Source organism: Gadus chalcogrammus, chromosome 1, assembly GCF_026213295.1.
Source record: "Gadus chalcogrammus isolate NIFS_2021 chromosome 1, NIFS_Gcha_1.0, whole genome shotgun sequence".
Lineage (NCBI taxonomy): Eukaryota > Metazoa > Chordata > Actinopteri > Gadiformes > Gadidae > Gadus > Gadus chalcogrammus.
The window spans coordinates 16,515,694-16,534,462 of NC_079412.1; the positions used below are offsets into that span (position 1 = coordinate 16,515,694).

The 18,769-nt window shown below is 48.9% G+C and overlaps 1 protein-coding gene across 3 annotated transcripts in view; it reads left to right on the top strand.

The window, feature by feature from the left end:
• Nucleotides 1-458: 458 nt before the first annotated feature.
• tmcc1a (transmembrane and coiled-coil domain family 1a) overlaps nt 459-18,769 on the top strand; it is a 40,510-nt gene continuing 22,199 nt past the window's right edge. The window contains exons 1-4 of one of the 3 annotated variants that reach the window (XM_056592790.1): nt 459-528; nt 1,487-1,559; nt 9,361-9,422; nt 10,682-11,001. In XM_056592790.1, the coding sequence (XP_056448765.1) occupies nt 9,416-9,422; nt 10,682-11,001 (327 nt within the window). In that variant the 5' untranslated portion in view covers nt 459-528; nt 1,487-1,559; nt 9,361-9,415. Of the gene's footprint in view, nt 529-1,486; nt 1,560-9,360; nt 9,423-10,681; nt 11,002-14,685; nt 15,218-18,769 lie in introns of those variants that run through there. The other 2 variants (XM_056592798.1, XM_056592822.1) reach the window with 2 other exon arrangements.

Genomic DNA, 18,769 nt, shown 5'->3' on the forward strand with positions numbered 1-18,769 from the left:
CCTGACATTTCAGAACCCCATGCTTACCACTAACTGAATGAGTCACGAAATGAGCCAGGCCAGATGTACGTCACGTCAAATTAGAGTTGATTATTATAGAGTGTCCATGAAAGATGTAAAGAAGATATGTAGACCATGTACGGCGACATAAAATATATGTTTATAAATGCACAAATAGACAAAGTAGTCAAATAAAGTAGAACAACCAAAGCAGGACTTAAATCCCACAATATAAACCATCGTACATTAAAAAAAGAAAGATGTGGTTGATGGTAATATCCTAGAATTTTATTATTATCATACCAAAATGTAAGTTAATTTCATCCTCCGTTAGGAAAAGCATGCGAATGTGTATCCATCATTCATCATTCTGCTGAGCACCCCTTGGCGGGCCAGATGGTTTGGTCCTGCAGTGCCATCTTCTTGGCTACGTAGTGCGTCCACACGTCATTGGAAGGGAGGGGGTGAGCGATTGTCAAAGGGGTGCTAGCGAAAGGCTGACAGCACCAACAGTTTCCCATCACGCCTGTAAGTGTATTTTTACTCGAATTGATTGTTTTTAGATTCTCATCAACAACCCTGTTGTGTAACTATTACATGTTCTAGATTTCGTTGCCATGTGAAAAGTTGATTTTCAATGTAGTCCGCGTTATCGTTTTTCTACAAGTCCTGAAGTGTACAATGCTGGCAGTGAGCGGACTTGGATCACTGTCAATCTTTCCCCGTCCGATACATTAATACTGCTGGATGTAACAGAGACACCGGTTGAATGTGCTGAAATACCAATCCAGCAAATAATCGAGATTGTTTTGTTTCATAATCGGAGCTCATGACGAATGTTTTGAGGATATCATGCGTGAAATTGCCTACACATGAACTTGTCATACGCTATAAAAGCATCTTTGGCAGATAGGCATTTGCTTCAATGTTACGTTGCTGTTTTTATATCAGCTGTAGCTTTACTTCTCATTGTAATTTATACATTTTCAACAGGTTTGCTGTAGTATGTACACTTAATAAATCATGTATAACGTTAGGCTTACTATAACGAAAGAACTCCCACTGCTCAAAAGTTGCATCGAAGTTCTGTACCTACCTACAAACGTTTTATCAACCCTGTTCATAAGAGTACAATGCAATTCGACAATTAGACATTAAATGGGGAAACGTCTAGAGCTCCACACGGCCCTATTCCATTTGCTCTAACACACACACAGACACACACACAAACGTACACACACACACACACACACACACACACACACACACACACACACACACACACACACACACACACACACACACACACACACACACACACACACACACACACACACACACACAAACGGACTCTCCCTGCTCTCTCTCAGGCAGGCAGACAGACAGACAGACAGACAGACAGACAGGCACCAGGAACACGACTGAATGACGTAATCATTCAATGGATTAATACTTCCATCTCACAATCTTTTTCCCCATGTGGAAGTCCTGTGGGCGATGCAGCTCAGCCCGACACTGCCCTACAGTCTCCCTTGCGTCAGAGTTATGATCTGGATCAGGTTTGTTCACCCATTCATCCACATCGCATTACTCTTCCTTTGTGATAAAAACTCCCCTCTGTCATCCTGCCTCTTTCCATTGTACCAAAGTGCTGTTAATCAATCGCTGCAAACATCTCATACACACACACACACACGCACACGCACACGCACACGCACACGCACATGCACATGCACATGCACATGCACATGCACATACACACACACATGCACTTGGGGCAGTGCCGACCCGATAACAGTATGTGTCCCACTATCTGTGGAGTGGCAGCCCTCTTCCCAGGGTGCTGCAGTCATGTTCACACTTTGCTGGTCAAGACTGACGGAGAGGAGGTGATGACGCTACCTTCCTCTTTCCTCCTTCCTCCTTCCTTCCCATCGACACTGCTCCACGTCATGTTTCGTAATGCCTATTTTGCAAGAGGAGTCAGTGAATTGTTGAGTGTTGCTGGTATTCAGTGTGTGTGTGTGTCTATGTGTGTGTGTTTATGTGTGTCAGTGGTCACTGATTAGAGTAGACTGGAAGTCGATCTATGATCAAAGAAGAGTAGCCTGCCTACTTTTGTCCAGGTTGATCTAACAAATTGATATTGACACAAGATTGACAAAGGGCCATTCCCCCCATCTTCAGGCTCGATGATTATTGTGGATAGATGTATTCTCCTGAGCTGTCATAAGAGGCAGATTAAACAAGCATGTGTACAAAGCGCATAGACCTACCTCGCTTATGGACACTGTGCTAATTATAGAGAATGTGAATGTTGACATATAATTATTATAAATGAAACATGGATGGATTATAGGCAAAAAAAATGATGCGTTAAGACAGTAAAAAGCTCTAGTGACAGTAAAAACATGGCTTGTTGTTGTTTATGACCCAGTGATGGCCTGCCATTTGAGATAAATAGTTGCAATCATGGCATCAATCTTCATACGATCCACCCCTGCCAGTGCTTGGCATTCTGGTCGCATCCAACAACATCCATGTTGGATGTTAGACAAGGTGTCTTGGTTTAAGGGCCATGATGTGGTCCAAGACTCTGGTCTGGCAGTACACCGGAAGGGCCTGGGCTCTGGGCACTGGGGCCTCACACTGAGATGAGTGGAGAGGAGCAGTACAGATCTTATTTAATGTGACTGCTGGTCTGTTTTCAATTCAGCGCATTCTGCTAATTAATCTTGCATCCAGTTGTCTCTGTTTTTAACACTGTTTCAGCATTGATCTTATTCCATTCTTTGCCAATGATTGCACTTGTGTTGTTTGCCCAGCTGTGGAGCAAAAGGAAATGGTCCCTCGGAGAGGAAGTCCTGTTTTCTCTCTCTTTCTCCTTCACTGAATCATTGTTAAATACTCTTTTTGTCGGCGTGCGTGTGTAATACAAAGCCTTTATTCCTGTACAGCCAGTATACAAATGCCTCGGAAAAGCAGAGGTTGATTAGCGAATCATGGACACCTTAAGAGCTGTCTTTCTCTGTCTCTCTTTATGATCAATAGGCAATGGTTTACCGATAAGCTGAGGATTTATACCATTATTTAAATCCTTCTATGAACGCACATGCTCCCAGCCTGCCGGACTGAACTGGTGCGGAAACTTCTGAAGGAGGGCTGTGTACAGAATGCTTCTGTTCCCCACAGTGGGTCTGCTCCTCACTACAGAGTGGAGGTGGCATTCCTCTAGGAAGGCTGTGGTTTCTAGCGGCAACAAGCTGCCGCCTTTCTCTGCTCCCGTCCCGGATGAATTCAGCGAGTAGAAAACGAGGCTTAGAGCAGCACAGCTAGCCAAGTGCTGACGCTAGGCTACATGTTCACTTCATTGCCATTCGGTTCGCGCAACAGCTGTTGACATAGCATGAGATTTTGTGGATGACGTTTTATTTCCTTTGTCGAAAGAAAGTTAATTTCATGTCTAAACATATTCAAAAAATTAGCACTTTCTGTGTTCTACCTTTTGCTTTGATGGTGATAGTGAACGTCAAGACGAATTGATATCCATCCTGTCATATTATCTCCCAGGGTCTAGTACCTCGAGGGGGACGGCTCAAACACCGCGCCACACCTCCCCCCAGTTGAAAGCCAGCAAACGTGGGCTGGGTAGGGCCTCGACCCTCCCTGAACCCCCAAGAGGCCAGGAGGAGTGTCCGGTTGACTCAGATCAAAGTTGCGGGCGTTAGGGTTGGAGGGTGTTATTTAAATAGGTGTCGATGGGCAGTTATGTATGTCGGACTGTGTGAAGTCGGTCTCACCTGCTAGTTGCACAGAGAAGCGACTGACCCGTGGCCCAATAACTTTACTTCACTTGACAGGCCGCTTGCACGCTTGGTTCAAACACACACTCCGACACGCACGCACACACACACACACACACGCACGCACGCACGCACACCAAACACACACACACAAAGACACAGCGAAACACACGTACAGCAAGGTTACACCCCTGACAGACTTCGGAAATATTTCCCTGGCTCATCCTCCTCTTGCCTGTTTACCAGAATCCATGCAATGAGATTGAGTGCTCTATGAGATGAGATTTCAGCCGGACCTCATTATGCACCTTTAGACTTGTTGAAATATGATCAGTGGCAGAACAACCCATCGAGTTAGTAAACCCAGGCTGGGTTGCAGGCCTTTGCACAAGCAGCACACTAATGTCTGTGCTGGAAGACCTCCGGCTTTTGTCTGAAGCGATCCTATTAGCAAACAGTGAGGTGGCGCGGCTTGCAGGGCCGTCTCCCGTGTCTCTCTCTCTCCGGCGGCTCACACACTAGGCAGGCCGGGCTCAGCTCTTGTGCTGCAGAGTGTAGTCAAGGGGCGAGCTGTGTCCCTTCCCTTGCACCTAGTTAATTATGCATGGCGGGCTTACCGCCTTGTTTCAACATCCCACACCATTACCCTTTTGACGTAACATTTCACATCCCGGCTGTGAACTGATGTCATTTGTCCACCCGCTGTGCTGCTTGTGTCCACACCAGCTACACGCCTAACTCCTCCTGAAGGTTGGGTTGGACCAGCAGGTGCAACGGTCACACGGCTCCCCGAAGCCTTCTGAATGAATCACTTCCACACAGTGTGGTCAGTTGTGGCCGAGGGCAGGACGATGGGGATGGGTCTGTGACTTGTGTTGTCAAACTCAATCTATGCAGGGGCAATATCCAAAATGATTACAGCTATAACATATGCATTTATATATATATATGTATATATATATATATATGTATACACTTATAATAAATATCACAAGATTCATTAATTGCCCTACTTTATAAAAAACATCGCTATTTAGGGACTCCCACCAGTTAATCACATCTTCTCTCCTTTTGACCAGGTGAAACGTACATGCAACCTTCTTGTCTCTGAAGATCCGTCTTGAAGCCTTTCAAAGTAAATGAGCCATTTAGCAAAATTAGATGCATTACCTCAGTATTTTTTTCTTAGTTATTTTCACAGTGATTTTTGAGGAATCACGTTGCCGTCCTGTTACCTCTCTATTGGCTTCTTGAGTTGACAATGTTGACCAAGGTAAACCAAAAGTGCAACTGATTGCGCAACATCAGGTTGGTCTAGCTAGCCTAACACAAAGTAAACGCTGGTGCTACAACCGTTAGTGGTCCTGATATTATGAAGTATCCTTGGCTACAGCAGAGCCACAGCGTGCGCTTTCGTGTGGGTGTGAGGGGGAGGGTGCCGCGGCAATTCAGCACGCGGCACCCACTTAAGAGCACGTTTGCAATGCTTGCTGGGAGTTCTAGTGCCGCGCATCGCAGAGCGAGAGAGGAGCGCCAGAATTGGATGAAAACTCAAATGGTGGCTCCTGGCCGGAGAGAACTTGGCCGAGGGCCAGATTTGACCCCGGGCCTTGAGTTTGACACGTGTGTGTTTGTGTGTGCGTGTGTTAGGCTATTACATGAATCATCATGAACTAGTGCGTGATTTAAAATATTTCCACCAGAACAAACTGTTGTTGTCAAATCCTCTGTTATCTAAAAAATAAGATGTGTATGTGTCGTTTAGTTTATTGCATATTGTTTGAGTTTGCAAGTGTACATAATGTTCTCTCTCTTGCGTGCGCTCTCTATGTATGGGACACACCCTTATCACATGTAATGCAGCTTCATGGAGACGTCTCCTGTGCCTGTCAGAGCTCACGTTGCTAGCCACACCCCTCACTGCCATCCCCCTGGGATTCAGCCACATGCAACGGCCCACTTACACACACATACCCACACACAGCCTCAAAATACAATAACGATTGTTTTGGTTTCCCGCTGCTGCTGGAAAGTGTCATTATGCAGCCACACAGCGATACTAACACACACACACTGTCATTTGAACAGTATGCTAACACTCACATACGCACAAACAAAAAACATTTATCCATCTATTTATCTATCCATCTGTCTATCAATCCATCCATCCCTCCCTCCATCCCTCCATCCATCCATCCATCCATCCATCCATCCATCCATCCATCCATCCATCCATCCATCCATCCATCCATCCATCCATCCATCCATCCATCCATCCATCCATCCATCCATCCATCCATCCATCCATCCATCCATCCATCCATCCACCTAAAAGCTCTCTTCTTCTTGTTTACTCCCCCTGACGCTTTATCCGCGCCCAGTGCCTCCGTCCCTTCATGGCGGGGGGCTGAACCCTCTGGCCTGGCTCCACTGCTATTGATGCGTGTCGCTCCTCGGTGGGCCTGGGCACAGCAGCAGCAGCACACAAAGCATAGAGATGGGCCTGTGTGCGGAGGCCAGCGATGGAGACAAAGCACAGCCTGTCACACGTCAGCTCCCGGGCCTCTTCTGGAAAACTGTACGGCCTTGTTAGCGCGATGGCCATGTTTTGACTTGGCCTACTGTATTGACAACAATGAACAACAACATGGCCACTTCAGTGGTAAAGCTTGACCATTGTGCTGTTAGGGCCCGCACCACATGTCATTTTTGGTTTCATTTGTTTTTGGAGTTGGATTCAAACTCTGCCAACCAACTGTTGGATAGAAGTAGAACGACAGCTGATGTAACGACTTGATGTTATTGTAGATGCATTCAGCATTTAATTGAATTGAATTGATATGTTGAATTATCACGTGACAGACAGTAATATGTGTGTCGGAGGGATTTTCCCCAGTCTCGCTGCTACATGCTACAATCTGCACCAGTCTGTACCATTGTAATCCTCCATTTAATTAATAACACTAAGGGGGCGCCCTACTTCCATCACTGTAACGCATGTAATTCTGATAGAAAATTGTATTACAGTGGCATGTCTGCAGGATAGCGTTGGTTAGAGACCAGGGAAGAAGTGGGGTTTTAGAGCCAGCCAGAAGACGTAGCCGGCAAGTGGGCTGTTGGCCTAATTAAAGAGGCTTCTCAATTTTTGATTTCTTTGGAGCTGCACTGAGCTGAATTGCATCGAGGTGATTGCATAATCCCTCTCAGGTTGCAAAAGTGAGCCAACGCCGTTGTCGCCACGCCACTCTGCTTCGCTATCTCGCCCGACGCTTTCACTTCAGCTGTCCAAGGACAATGGCACTCGCTCAAGTAGACAGGCGGGCACTGCTCCACGGAATGATCTGGAGCCAGGAAACAAGGTCACACTGTGTGTGTGTGTGTGTGTGTGTGTGTGTGTGTGTGTGTGTGTGCGTGTGTGCGTGTGTGCGTGTGTGCGTGCGTGCGTGCGTGCGTGCGTGCGTGCGTGCGTGCGTGCGTGCGTGCGTGCGTGCGTGCGTGCGTGCGTGCGTGCGTGCGTGCGTGTGTGTGTGTGTGCATCCAGAAACGCTTCTGATTGTTTTGGCATGACCCGAGCACGCCCACCTTCTGCATAGTGGTGCTCTTGATTCTAAGAAACATGCTGACTCACTGGCGCTGTCACCCCGCGAGTTGGACCCATGGCTGCTGCTGATGACACCTGTTAGTCCGGAGAGAGGCTGCTCTGTCTGCTCCACTACAGAGCAGCCTCTCAGTAGGACCAGACCAGGGCCAGGCCGTGGCCTGTGTAAGCCCCTCCGCTGCAGGCAGACGTGCGGGTCACTGGGATATTCACAAACCTCTGGTTTGCATCTAATCCGATGCCCTGATACAGATAGCTGTACGGCGACGGCGAGAGGATGCGAGTAGTGGGCGCGGTTTGATTGTGGTTTCCTTTACTTCTTCATTCCGTCATTACTTCCTCCTGTAGTTATCTAGTCTTTGGGGGGAGTTGATTTGTACCAAGAACACTTGCACACGCTGATTCTTCGATTGGCTTGAAGCAACGTCATGTAACTTCTAACAGGATTGAGGTAGTAGAGATGCACACATGTTTATCTTATGTTTAAGAAAAAACAAAATCACCAGCACAGGGCAATTAATGCACTGTGTTTGTGTTTGGATTGTATTGATTTTATTCTCTATCAAACTCGCCCTCTCCAACACAAATGCACGCATATATGCACAAACAAACAAAAACATGCACACACACACACACACACACACACACACACACACACACACACACACACACACACACACACACACACACACACACACACACACACACACACACACACACACACACACACACACACACACACACACACACACACTTGAACTGGCACAAGCACACACAAACACAAGCACACATTGAATAACCCAGCATGCATGACAATCTAGCTTTGTGCTACAGCTGTAGGTCTCCTGAAAGAGGATTTAGTTTGAATGTAAAACCGTAGGCAATCAAGAACGCATTCACTTGAGAGTGGTGCACTATGATCAGACGGGGGATGATAGAGGGGATTTAGAGACACAGAGGTACAGGGGGCCTGCCAACGCGAGGACAGGATTTACAAAAGCTCACCCAACTGTTCGTACCTCCAAACTAATTAGGTCACAGTCGGAAAGTACAGCGATGGGAGGACAGCCAACAGACAACTAATAACAATATAATTAGTTATATTAACACTATAGCAAATTATTATAATAGTACGTTTCTGATACTCATCAATTAGAGGCTAGGTTAAAGTTATTGTGGTTAATAGAGATAATAGGGGCCGAATCAGGACATCAACATCGATGGACACGTGGTGTGTGCATGCACGAGCATGTGGGCTAGACAGAGTAGGTGCAGGCAAGCGGGTGTCACTCCTCTCTCTCGGCCCATTGTACACGCAAACTAAAGAGCGTGTTAGCATTGGAAAGAGTCAATCCAAGCAGGCGACGTTTGTTTGTATTCACTTATTCCAACGTTGCATTGTGTTAGCCACGGCGTGTGTTATTCATGTAGTGGTAGTTTACGGGCGCCCTCAAAGATGGGATTGTTCAGAAGTCTGAAAACGTGGCTGTGCTACTGAAGCGGTGCAGTGCGCTCGTGTATCACACACCCCTCCCTGGGGCTGAAGTCCCCACGTGCTTATGTTGTTTCCGTAAATGAGAGCAGCCGTATCACTCCGGGGAAACAGACAGTCTGCCTCTCTGTCTGCCCCCTCTGTCTCATCAAATCAGGGCTCATCCACAAGTTACGTCTCTGGTTTCGACATAGGGCTTGTTATGTCAGGTTATGTTATGAATAGGACAATAGGGCCCTTTACATTCGGTATATGAAATCAAAGCTAATTTGGAGCATAAGGGACAATCAGGCATGTCACGTTGGTGTTACTGTTGCACTCAGTCATGGGGATAATGATCATCGATTGTGAGCGAGAGAGAGAGTCGAACCGTGACTCCGCTGAACAGGAGATCAAAGAGTCCTTTGCACTTCTGGTGACATTATGTCTCTTTCTTTCCCCCCCTCACGTATTACTGACCTATAAAGCTCTCTCAGGTAGTCTGGCGGAGTGATCAGGACCTGTGGGAGGACAGTTGGGCTGATGGTAGGTGGGTGTTTCCGATTAATTATCTCATTATCTGTCTCTCTGTTCCTGAGTTTCACTTTCCTTCTCACTTACGATAATTCTATGGATAGGCCAATCCAGTTTCAGAAATAGGAATATAAAGAGGTTTATAAACTTTCTATAAGCATTTTAAATAATACAACCCTCCCTTCAGGCTGCAAACATATCACACACTTAAATGCAGACATAAAAACGTTTGTGTTTTCATGTAGAAAGCACTTTCATCGTTTACTGGCTGCTTTTCCTATGGCCTGTAGTTTTCCATACCACTTAACTTGAAACTCCCCGCATACATCACTAATGTTTAGTGACGTCATTCATTAGTCATTTTTATCTTCTCACTGTCATAATGGCCACCGAGGAACTGATATTCTCTCTGCCGGAGGGGCTGCCTTCATTAAATGCTTTTACCAAGCTGGAAAGGGGAAGTTTCTATTGCTGCCCACTTGCAGAAATACGTCCTGTTATTTTGGGTCACTCTATGTACCATGTTGTGCGGCGCTCTTATTACATTCATTCATTATCCCCCGTCTCATCCTCTGTGTTAGACCAGCATGGCTTCTTGTTCCTGACTCTTTGGCGCATGATAGACCATCTCTGACCCGTCCTTCCCTCCACCCTGCTCTTTCAACTGTCCTCCACTGCATCCTACTCCTCCCCCCGCCCGTTCCCACTGCGGCAGCCTTCTGAGGGACGGTAGAGTACTATCTGAGTAGAGCCCCCCCCTGACCCATCCCCCCCCCCCCCCCCCCCCCCCCCCGGGGTAGCGGTGCCAGGGACGGTAGGTGATGCCTCGCGGGGGCAGTAGCCAGAGCGAACCAGAGCCTGGCTCAGAGCCAGCCGGGGGGGCCCCTGTGGGGAGCCGAGCGGCCGAGCGGCCGAGGAAGGCCACGCCCCCCTCCCCGTCACACACCCCCCTGGGCAGGCTGGGCCAGAACGCGCGGGGCGGCGTGGGGCTGCTGGGACAGGGACTCAAGCAGCTGTTCCAGCAGCAGCGCAAGAGACTCTCCTCCGCCCAACGCTCCACCTTCACCTCCTCCTCCTCCTCCTCCTCCTCCTCTTCCGCCTCTTCCTCCGCCTCGTCCTCCTCTTCGGCGCTGTCCCCGGCCGCCGGCCCTCCTCCCGCTCCCGAGGCGGCGCCCATGGCCCCCCCGCCCTCGCCCCCGCCCTCGCCCTCGCCCCGGGGCCGGCCCGACTCTGACCGGCTGTGTGTGGTTCCCCCCGCCGCCCCCCCCCCCGCAGCTGGCCAGGGCTCCGCAGCTCCGCCGGGGCCCAGGATGAGGCGCGGCACCAGCCTGCAGAGCCGCCGCAGCAAGGGCTCCAGCTCGGGCTCCGCCAGCGGGGAGCGCGAGCCGCCGCGCAGGGGCAGCCCGCAGGCCTTCCACCGGCGCCACACCCACGACCCGCAGCACCACACCGCGCGCCCGCGCTCCGCCTCCTCCCACAGCGACCACCACCCGGCGGCCGTCAGCCCCGGCTCGGGCTACGGCCCGCCGCTGTCGCCCGGAGATGTCGTGCTGCTGTCGTCGCCGGGATGCCACTCCTCCGACGAGACGGACAGGGTGAGTGACCGATCGTGTTCTCACCACAGGGGGGTTGGGGAAGGGGACAAGGGGGACGGGGACGGGGGGGTTTAGGGCTTCCTTTACACCCACCTCGCCGGACCCGCGTCCGATCCCTCATCATCGGTGTGTCGCTTCGTTGCGGTGCTGTTGTTGGGTTCCCGGGGGTTTCTCGGTTGTGACTCCCACGCTAGGTCTTATTGCAGTGTCGGGGGCAGTCTGTGATTCTGACGAGCGTGTGAGGCCGTGTTTGTATGTGAGTGACAAGAGGTGCCGTGTGTTTGAATGTTTTTAAGGTAATGTGAGATGAGCTGTTTTCCGCTAATGCCCTGTGAGCAACAACAGTTCTAATCCAGGCTTACATCCCCCCCCCCCCCCCCCCCCCCCCCCCACACACACACACAAACACACACACACACATACGCAGAGACACACACAAACACGCACACACAAAGATAATGAAATAGGCAAGACACTAACACACACAAAGATGTTTAATCATGCTCACGGAAGCTGGTATTACAGAGCCCATTGGACACAATCATAGAGAGAGTCGTAAGTGATGTTGTAATCAATAATGACATTAAGTCATGAACATAGACAAACACACACCCACACACACCCACACACACGCTAATCAGATGTTTACACTTGCAGGGTTGGTTTCTATAATTTCTTTAGCACAATTCCAACTTACCGATTTTCAAGCATGTATTTAATTAACACATTCAAATTAGACCATCTTGATAGCAACTTCAGGGAGGGAGGAACTGAGTCAACAATTAATCGCCTTGGCTACAGGCCCACATGGCCACCACACTGCAACCATTTGTGTTGTTATTAATTATTTGACCAGCAGAGGTCGCTATGAGATCATCTCACCGACTGACACGGGTCAACGTTTGGTCGTGCAGAGGTTGGGTTTGCACTATGAGATAATTCTTGTGGAAGGCTGAAATTGCATAGACGCAATTGACAGGCTGACGGGATGTTAATGAAAACTGTCTCCCCCTGGATCCTCGAAGTGGTTACCTATTTCCACATGATTGACACCTTATATTTCAACTATATGAATTGTAATATGGTCTGTGTCTTGTGTCCCGGTCTTGTAATCACACATTATGGGTTGCTTTTGAATGACCTCACCTGTGAGACGGATCTTGGTGGACGGCCTGACATCTTGGCATCGTTCTCCTCTTTCGGGCCAAAGCCCGGGACTGTCAAACTCTGGGCCATGGAGTGTACGTTAATCTGCCTCCCAATGCTTTGGCATGCATCACATGCCTGTTCTTAGCCTATGAATGAGGTCATTGAGGTCATTTAATGACTGTGGGCGACGGATCAAATGACCTCAATGACTCTCATTCATGTATTTATAGATCAGCATTCATCCGTTTTCTTTTCCACCTGCAAGGCGGAAGTCCCCAAACTGAATAATACGATAGGAATTCAGGATAGTAAATTTAGGACAAAAACTTTACTAAATTCCTCATAGGCAAGATTAAGGCCCAATCCCATTTTAGTAATTTTTTTTTTGTCCTAAATCCTGAATTCCCTTACCCTTCCCCCTCCCCCTTGTTTTGTAGGGGTAAGGGGTAGAAATGGGATTGGGCCTAAGGCCCAATCCCATTTCTACCCCTTACCCCTTCCCCTTACCCCTTCAAAACAAGGGGGAGGGGTAAGGGGAAGGGGTTAGGGGTAGAAATGGGATTGGGCCTAAAGAGGTGGATTTTCAGTTCTAAATCCTGTAGGCCAGTCCAGGGAAACAGACACAGCCCACCGCTAATCCACACTGCCCCCTCCTCTCCCCAAAAAGATCCATCTTATCTCTTATCTTATGCCTAGCCCTTCCCCCCCATGCATGTGAACCAAAGAGTAGAAAGGAATTTGAACAAAAAAGAAAGAGAAGAAAGAAAGAGAAACAAACGGTAAAAGAGGTTATGGATAGGTGAGATCAACTAGCCTGTCACCCCATGAATGTAAAATATGGAGCTGACTATTAAAAGTAAAATAATTAGTTTAAATATATTGTTTAAATAAATTATACATTTTTGTGTATCTTTTATACAATTCTTAACCTTGCTAGAGGCATCCAAGGTTATTCATCATAGCATACTAACTTACATAAGAAAAATCTATTAAAGTTACAATTTATGAGTCTATAATTATACTCAGCCGGATCTATTTGGTGGTACCTAGAAAAAGGTGTTCCCTCCAGTGGTGAGTCAATTATCCTGATTTGCAATTGCATAGCTCACAGCATTTCATTTACATGTGAAAGCCTCCCTTAGACCTTGGGTCTGGGGGAACTTTGTGAAAATGCCGGAAATTGAAACTGCACATCAATTCCTGGTAGATCCTGGTAGATTTCTGTGCTGCCTTAAAATTCCTGGGAACATTGCAATTACTTGCACTTCCACGGCAATTTACAGTGCTGCTTACTGACGAAAATCCTACTTCTCATGCAGTGCGAAATGTGCTGCAAGCAGTATGGAGCAAACGCCCTAAGACAGTTTCCATGGTAACAGCATAGACGACCTTGGATGTCTGTAGCATCCTACCGATAATGGAGGTCAGGGGTGTGTTTGAGTGTGTGTGTGTGTGTGTGTGTGTGTGTGTGTGTGTGTGTGTGTGTGTGTGTGTGTGTGTGTGTGTGTGTGTGTGTGTGTGTGTGTGTGTGTGTGTGTGTGTGTGTGTGTGTGTGTGTGTGTGTGTGTGTGTGTATGATAGCAGATGATATCAAGGAACTTGATTGAGCCACGTGTTAACCTCAGCTCTTCAAGCTTAAAGGCGCTGTAGGTGAGAGTCAAGAGTTGTAAAGAGAATGCAGCAAGGAGCGGAAGAGAGCAAAATTTGCAAACAGCCCAACCAAAATGACCCCCTCCCTGCTTACCCCCACCCTAGTGTTGCTTTTCACCCAGCTGTGATCAACTGACAGGATGTATTCCCGTCAGAAATGGGAGCGGTATCAATTCTAGATTGGCTGATATTTGCGCACCACATGTCCCTCACTCACTAATAGCTGACGGATGGCAAATTACACAAATAATTGCTCCTCAATTTCTCCAACAACCACTCCTTTTTTCAAACTCCCCATCTTTATTTTTTCCGTCTTTGTTTCTGTCGTTCTGTCTGCCTTTCTATTGGCCACGCCTTTCTCCCCCCTGCTGTTCCTCTATTCTATGTTCCTTGTCTCTTCTCCTCTTCTCTGCCTCTCCCAAGCTCTCTGGGTCCCGAGACACAGACAGTGGACCGGTTCAACCCTCCTCCTTCCCCTCTCTCCTCCCCTCCCCTCCTCCTCCCCGATGTCCCATTCCTCAGCCCATCGATAGGGAAGCAGGGCTGGTGTGTGTGTGTGTGTGTGTGTGTGTGTGTGTGTCGGACTTGAAAAGGCTGTGCGTTTGTGTGTGTCTATAGGTGGGATGGTGTGAAGCATGTGTGATTGTGTGTGTGTGTGTGTGTGTGTGTGTGTGTGTGTGTGTGTGTGTGTGTGTGTGTGTGTGTGTGTGTGTGTGTGTGTGTGTGTGTGTGTGTGTGTGTGTGTGTGTGTGTGTGATTTTAGATGGGCTGCAGGCAGCTTGCGCATGTGTTTTTCACATCTTCTGCATGTATGTGTGTCTGAGCGATGGAGAGATTGCGTTGTGAAAAGCAGAAAGAGGAGAGAGAGGAATCCTTGGAGATCCTGCTGAATATTACCGAACGGAGAACACAGCTGAGCTCTTTTAATATTTGCCGGCGCCTCTCTCTCTCGCCCTCTTTTCCCCTCTCTCTCTCTCGCTCTCTCTCGCTCTGTCTTGCGCACGCTCGCTCTCTCACGCTCTATCTCTCTCCCCCTGCTCTCTCTGTCTCTCGCCTCTTCCTACCCACACACTGTGTGAGCATTCGACGAGGCAGCATGGACTAGACGTACGACATCAGGAAAGCGAGAAGAAATGTGTGTGTGCGTGTGTGTGCATGAATGTTTGGAGGGAACACAAGCTTGTGTGTCTCTTTTGTGTGCCCATAAGCCGTTGGATTGTTTCTGTGTGTGTGTATGTGTGTGTGTGCCTGCATGAATGTGTGATATGTGAGGTGTTGCGTTGTTAAGAGGTAGCGGTGCAAAGGAGTCGATCGTTTGGCGTGTGTGTTTGTTTGTGTGTGAGCGTGTGTATGTGTGTGTGTGTGCGTGTGTACCATCATGGTGCAGCGCTTCTCTCTCCGTCGGCAGTACTCTAAGGTAAGTGTGGAGAACAACACACACTACTCAATTTCATCTCTTTGTCGTTCCTTTGTTTGATCGCTTTTCACTACGACTGATGGTACTATTTTTGAAATCTCATATTCTAAACCTACAAATGATGTTGAAGTCTATTCAAACATTCTCCTCTCGGTGTCTCGTCGCTCTTTCTCTCTTGCTCTCCCTCTCTCTCGTTCAATCTCCCCTGCAAACATGTGCTGTGCTGGTGGTATTGGGTTGTTTTGTCAGGTGTGTGTGTGTGTGTGTGTGTGTGTGTGTGTGTGTGTGTGTGTGTGTGTGTGTGTGTGTCCGTCTGTCTGTCTATGTATGTTTGTAGGAGTGTGTGCGTGTGTGTGCGGGCGCGTGTGTGCGTTCTGGACATGCATTCTGTTCGGCTGTGTGTGTACACCTGTTGTCCAGGACGTCAGAGCTTTCGTAAAGTCGTATAACTTGGCTAAACTTGGCTTGGGTGGAGGTGTGACACAGAGTTGGTGTGAACATGTGGTGTTGCACATTAGCCCTGCCTGGCATGCAGGCTTTGTGTTTCCTTTTTTTTTTGCCCTGTTCTTACCCTGCGAACCGTTTCTGAGCTCTCGATCGGTCTTTGCTCTTTCTCTCTCGCTCTATCTTTTTCTCGTGGTTAACCAGTAACCTCTGCTACTGCTGTTACAGGCATGCTGTAATCAGGTATCTGCACTGTCTACTGTAAAGACCCATGTACTCTGGTGTTAAAGTGTGTTAAGCATTTTGTGAGATCATCACTTCCCACCGCGGGATGCGCTCTGTGGCTTCCAAAGGACTACGGCCTTTTGGATTGACAGACGCCTTGGCTCAAACAACAAACAACGACAACATCGTCCGATAGGCGTTGACCCCTCCGTACCCCTCCGTCCCCACTCCAAGCAGCATCACCGCCGACCGTGTGACTGCGTGGAGGCAGGAGGGGATCGTGGGGGATCTTTGGCTCTCTGTTAACGAGCCGGTGTCATGCAGCTGGCGCTCACCCTGTGGGAGTAATTACAATCAGCTGCTGATTAATTGATCAACCGCTTTCTCCTCCTCAACACTCAACACTGTGGATGCACAAAGCACAATGAGGTTACATTTGTCAACCTGTTTGTTTGCAGCAACATACACACACGCACACGCACACACACACACACACACACACACACACACACACACACACCACCACCCACCCACAGCAAACGTTTCCGGTGTGGTTTTCCACTCCACCCTGGTTCACAGGGTTCATACCCTGTATAGGAAGCGACATGAGTACGTCAGACAGAGGCAGGGAGCAGAGCTACAAGGTACAGGCGTGTTAAAGGAGCTGAGGCTGGCAGCAGGCCTGTGTGGGGCGCTGGAACCACAACAAGGAGGAGAGACGGAGCAGGGAGCTGCAGACTGATGGGCTTTTGAGTTGAGATGAAGCAGAGGCTAAGCCCCTTCAAGCTACATTCTCCGGGTGCACTCCCTTATGCTTTTGTGTGTGCCTGTATTTGTGTATATCCGATTTTGTCTTTTTCTCCATAAATCCTCTCTCCAGGGACTGTCTCATACAGACGTCTGGGAACAATGCCCCCCCCCCCCTTCCCCCCTGCCCCGCCCTCCCAGCCCTGCAGCCATCCCAGAATACCCCAAAAAGCAAGAGAATGTGTAACGTTGGTAAGGGGGTCGAAGGTGGAGATGAGAGAGAGGGGGTGGGGGACGGATGGGCTGGAGGGGAGATGTATCTGAAGAACCACCAGGAGAACTCCCCACCGTCTCTCCCCCAAAGGCTCAGGAGAGAGGGTCATGCGTTGAAGGGTTACGCAGTTCACCGCAACTCCATTTACTTCATTCTAATGGATATCGGCCCCTGCGAGGCATTCTTACAAGTCCTGGCCTCACGCTCGCAGATAACGCGCATTCGGAGTTCTCCCGTTCCAAGGGTTCCTCGGTGAGGCGTGAACCCCTGGAAACGAGGTGAGCTCCAGGCGCCCCCCGACCGGCGGGGCTCTCCCTCCCTCTCTGTGGGCATGGAGAGAGTGTTTCGCGTGTTTCGGTGAATCAATACAGGCCAGCCTGAAAACGTTGGCTAGACGAGACAAGATAAGACTCTTTTTTTTTTTTCCTTTGCCACTTATTTTTACAATGAAATGGATGCTTTGTATCCTCCGGGGCCGGAGGGGGTGTTCTTCATCTAGGTCCAATCTGTTCTGATGCAGAGTGGGGGGGGGGTGGGGGCGTGGGCAGACAGTGGCAGCAAAAAAACGAGCATCACCTGGTCCCTGCAGGCTAGCACCATCCTTGATGTTTTTAAACAGCCCATTAATGTCACGCTCAACACCGGCAGCACCTCCACCACCTCCACCCGCCCTGTGTACTCTTTTGTAGTGAAAACCTCCCTCGGGCTGACCGTCTTTTTGTTGCATTGTCAAACCCCCCCCTCGCCCCAGTTTTGCGGCGGCTGCCGTCCTCTACGCTAGCTGTCCCGTTTCCAGTGCGGATGAGAAGCGCTGCGCTGTGCTGTCATCTCCCCGCTCCTCGCAGATAGATTCTTGGAGGCTCCCCTGGTGGTGGTGGTGCCCATTCAGCCTTGAGCGTGCATGTTTCCCATGGCTGCGTATGCCTTCTATTGTCTTCCCCCTCTCGGAGCCCCGCTGCCTTGGGAGAGCCCAGAGGAATCGGCATGCAGAGCTGCAGAAGAACCACAGTCAAGTGGTCTTGGGTTTTGATAGACTTCCAGCCGATGAAAGAATTAGAGAAAGAGAGGGAGGGAGGGGGGACGGAGGGGAAAGGAACTGTCTGTATCATGCAAACAAATCACCGTTCTTCATTCCGTCTGTGGAATAAGCCTGATCCTCTTTATTCTTGAGTGCAAATATTGTTTTGTGCTGGTGTCTTTTCCACCGAGGGGCATTCCTTTGACTGCTTATGGGCCCTCTCTGTGTGACCGCTGTGTGCACAGAGAGCAGAGCACACAGATTTGTAGCCACAGAGATACATTGAGTGACACAGAAAGACGGGGAAAGATGTTTCCTTGTCTTAGCACGCAGCGTTCGATATACTTGTATAGTAGCCTTTTGTTCTCTCTCTCTCTCTCTCTCTCTCTCTCTCTCTCTCTCTCTCTCTCTCTCTCTCTCTCTCTCTCCCTCTCTCCCTCTCTCCCTCTCTCTCTCTCTCTCTCTCTCTCTCTCTCTCTCTCTCTCTCTCTCTCTCTCTGTATCTGTGTGTGTGTGTGTGTGTGTGTAAGTAAGTCGTATTGATCGGCAGGACAAACAGCAGCAATAATGTTTAACTAAGTTAAGCTTTGGTTTCAACCCTGATGTTTATTTTGGGGTTCAAGTCTTTTCAGTAATGAAGTGTGTGTGTGTGTGTGTGTGTGTGTGTGTGTGTGTGTGTGTGTGTGTGTGTGTGTGTGTGTGTGTGTGTGTGTGTGTGTGTGTGTGTGTGTGTGTGTGTGTGTGTGTGTGTGTGTGTGTGTGTGTGTGTGTGCCGGGCCAGAGGTGAGGAATTTCCTCAGCATATTCGCTGTGTCTGATTTTATGATCTGAAACCTCTATTCAG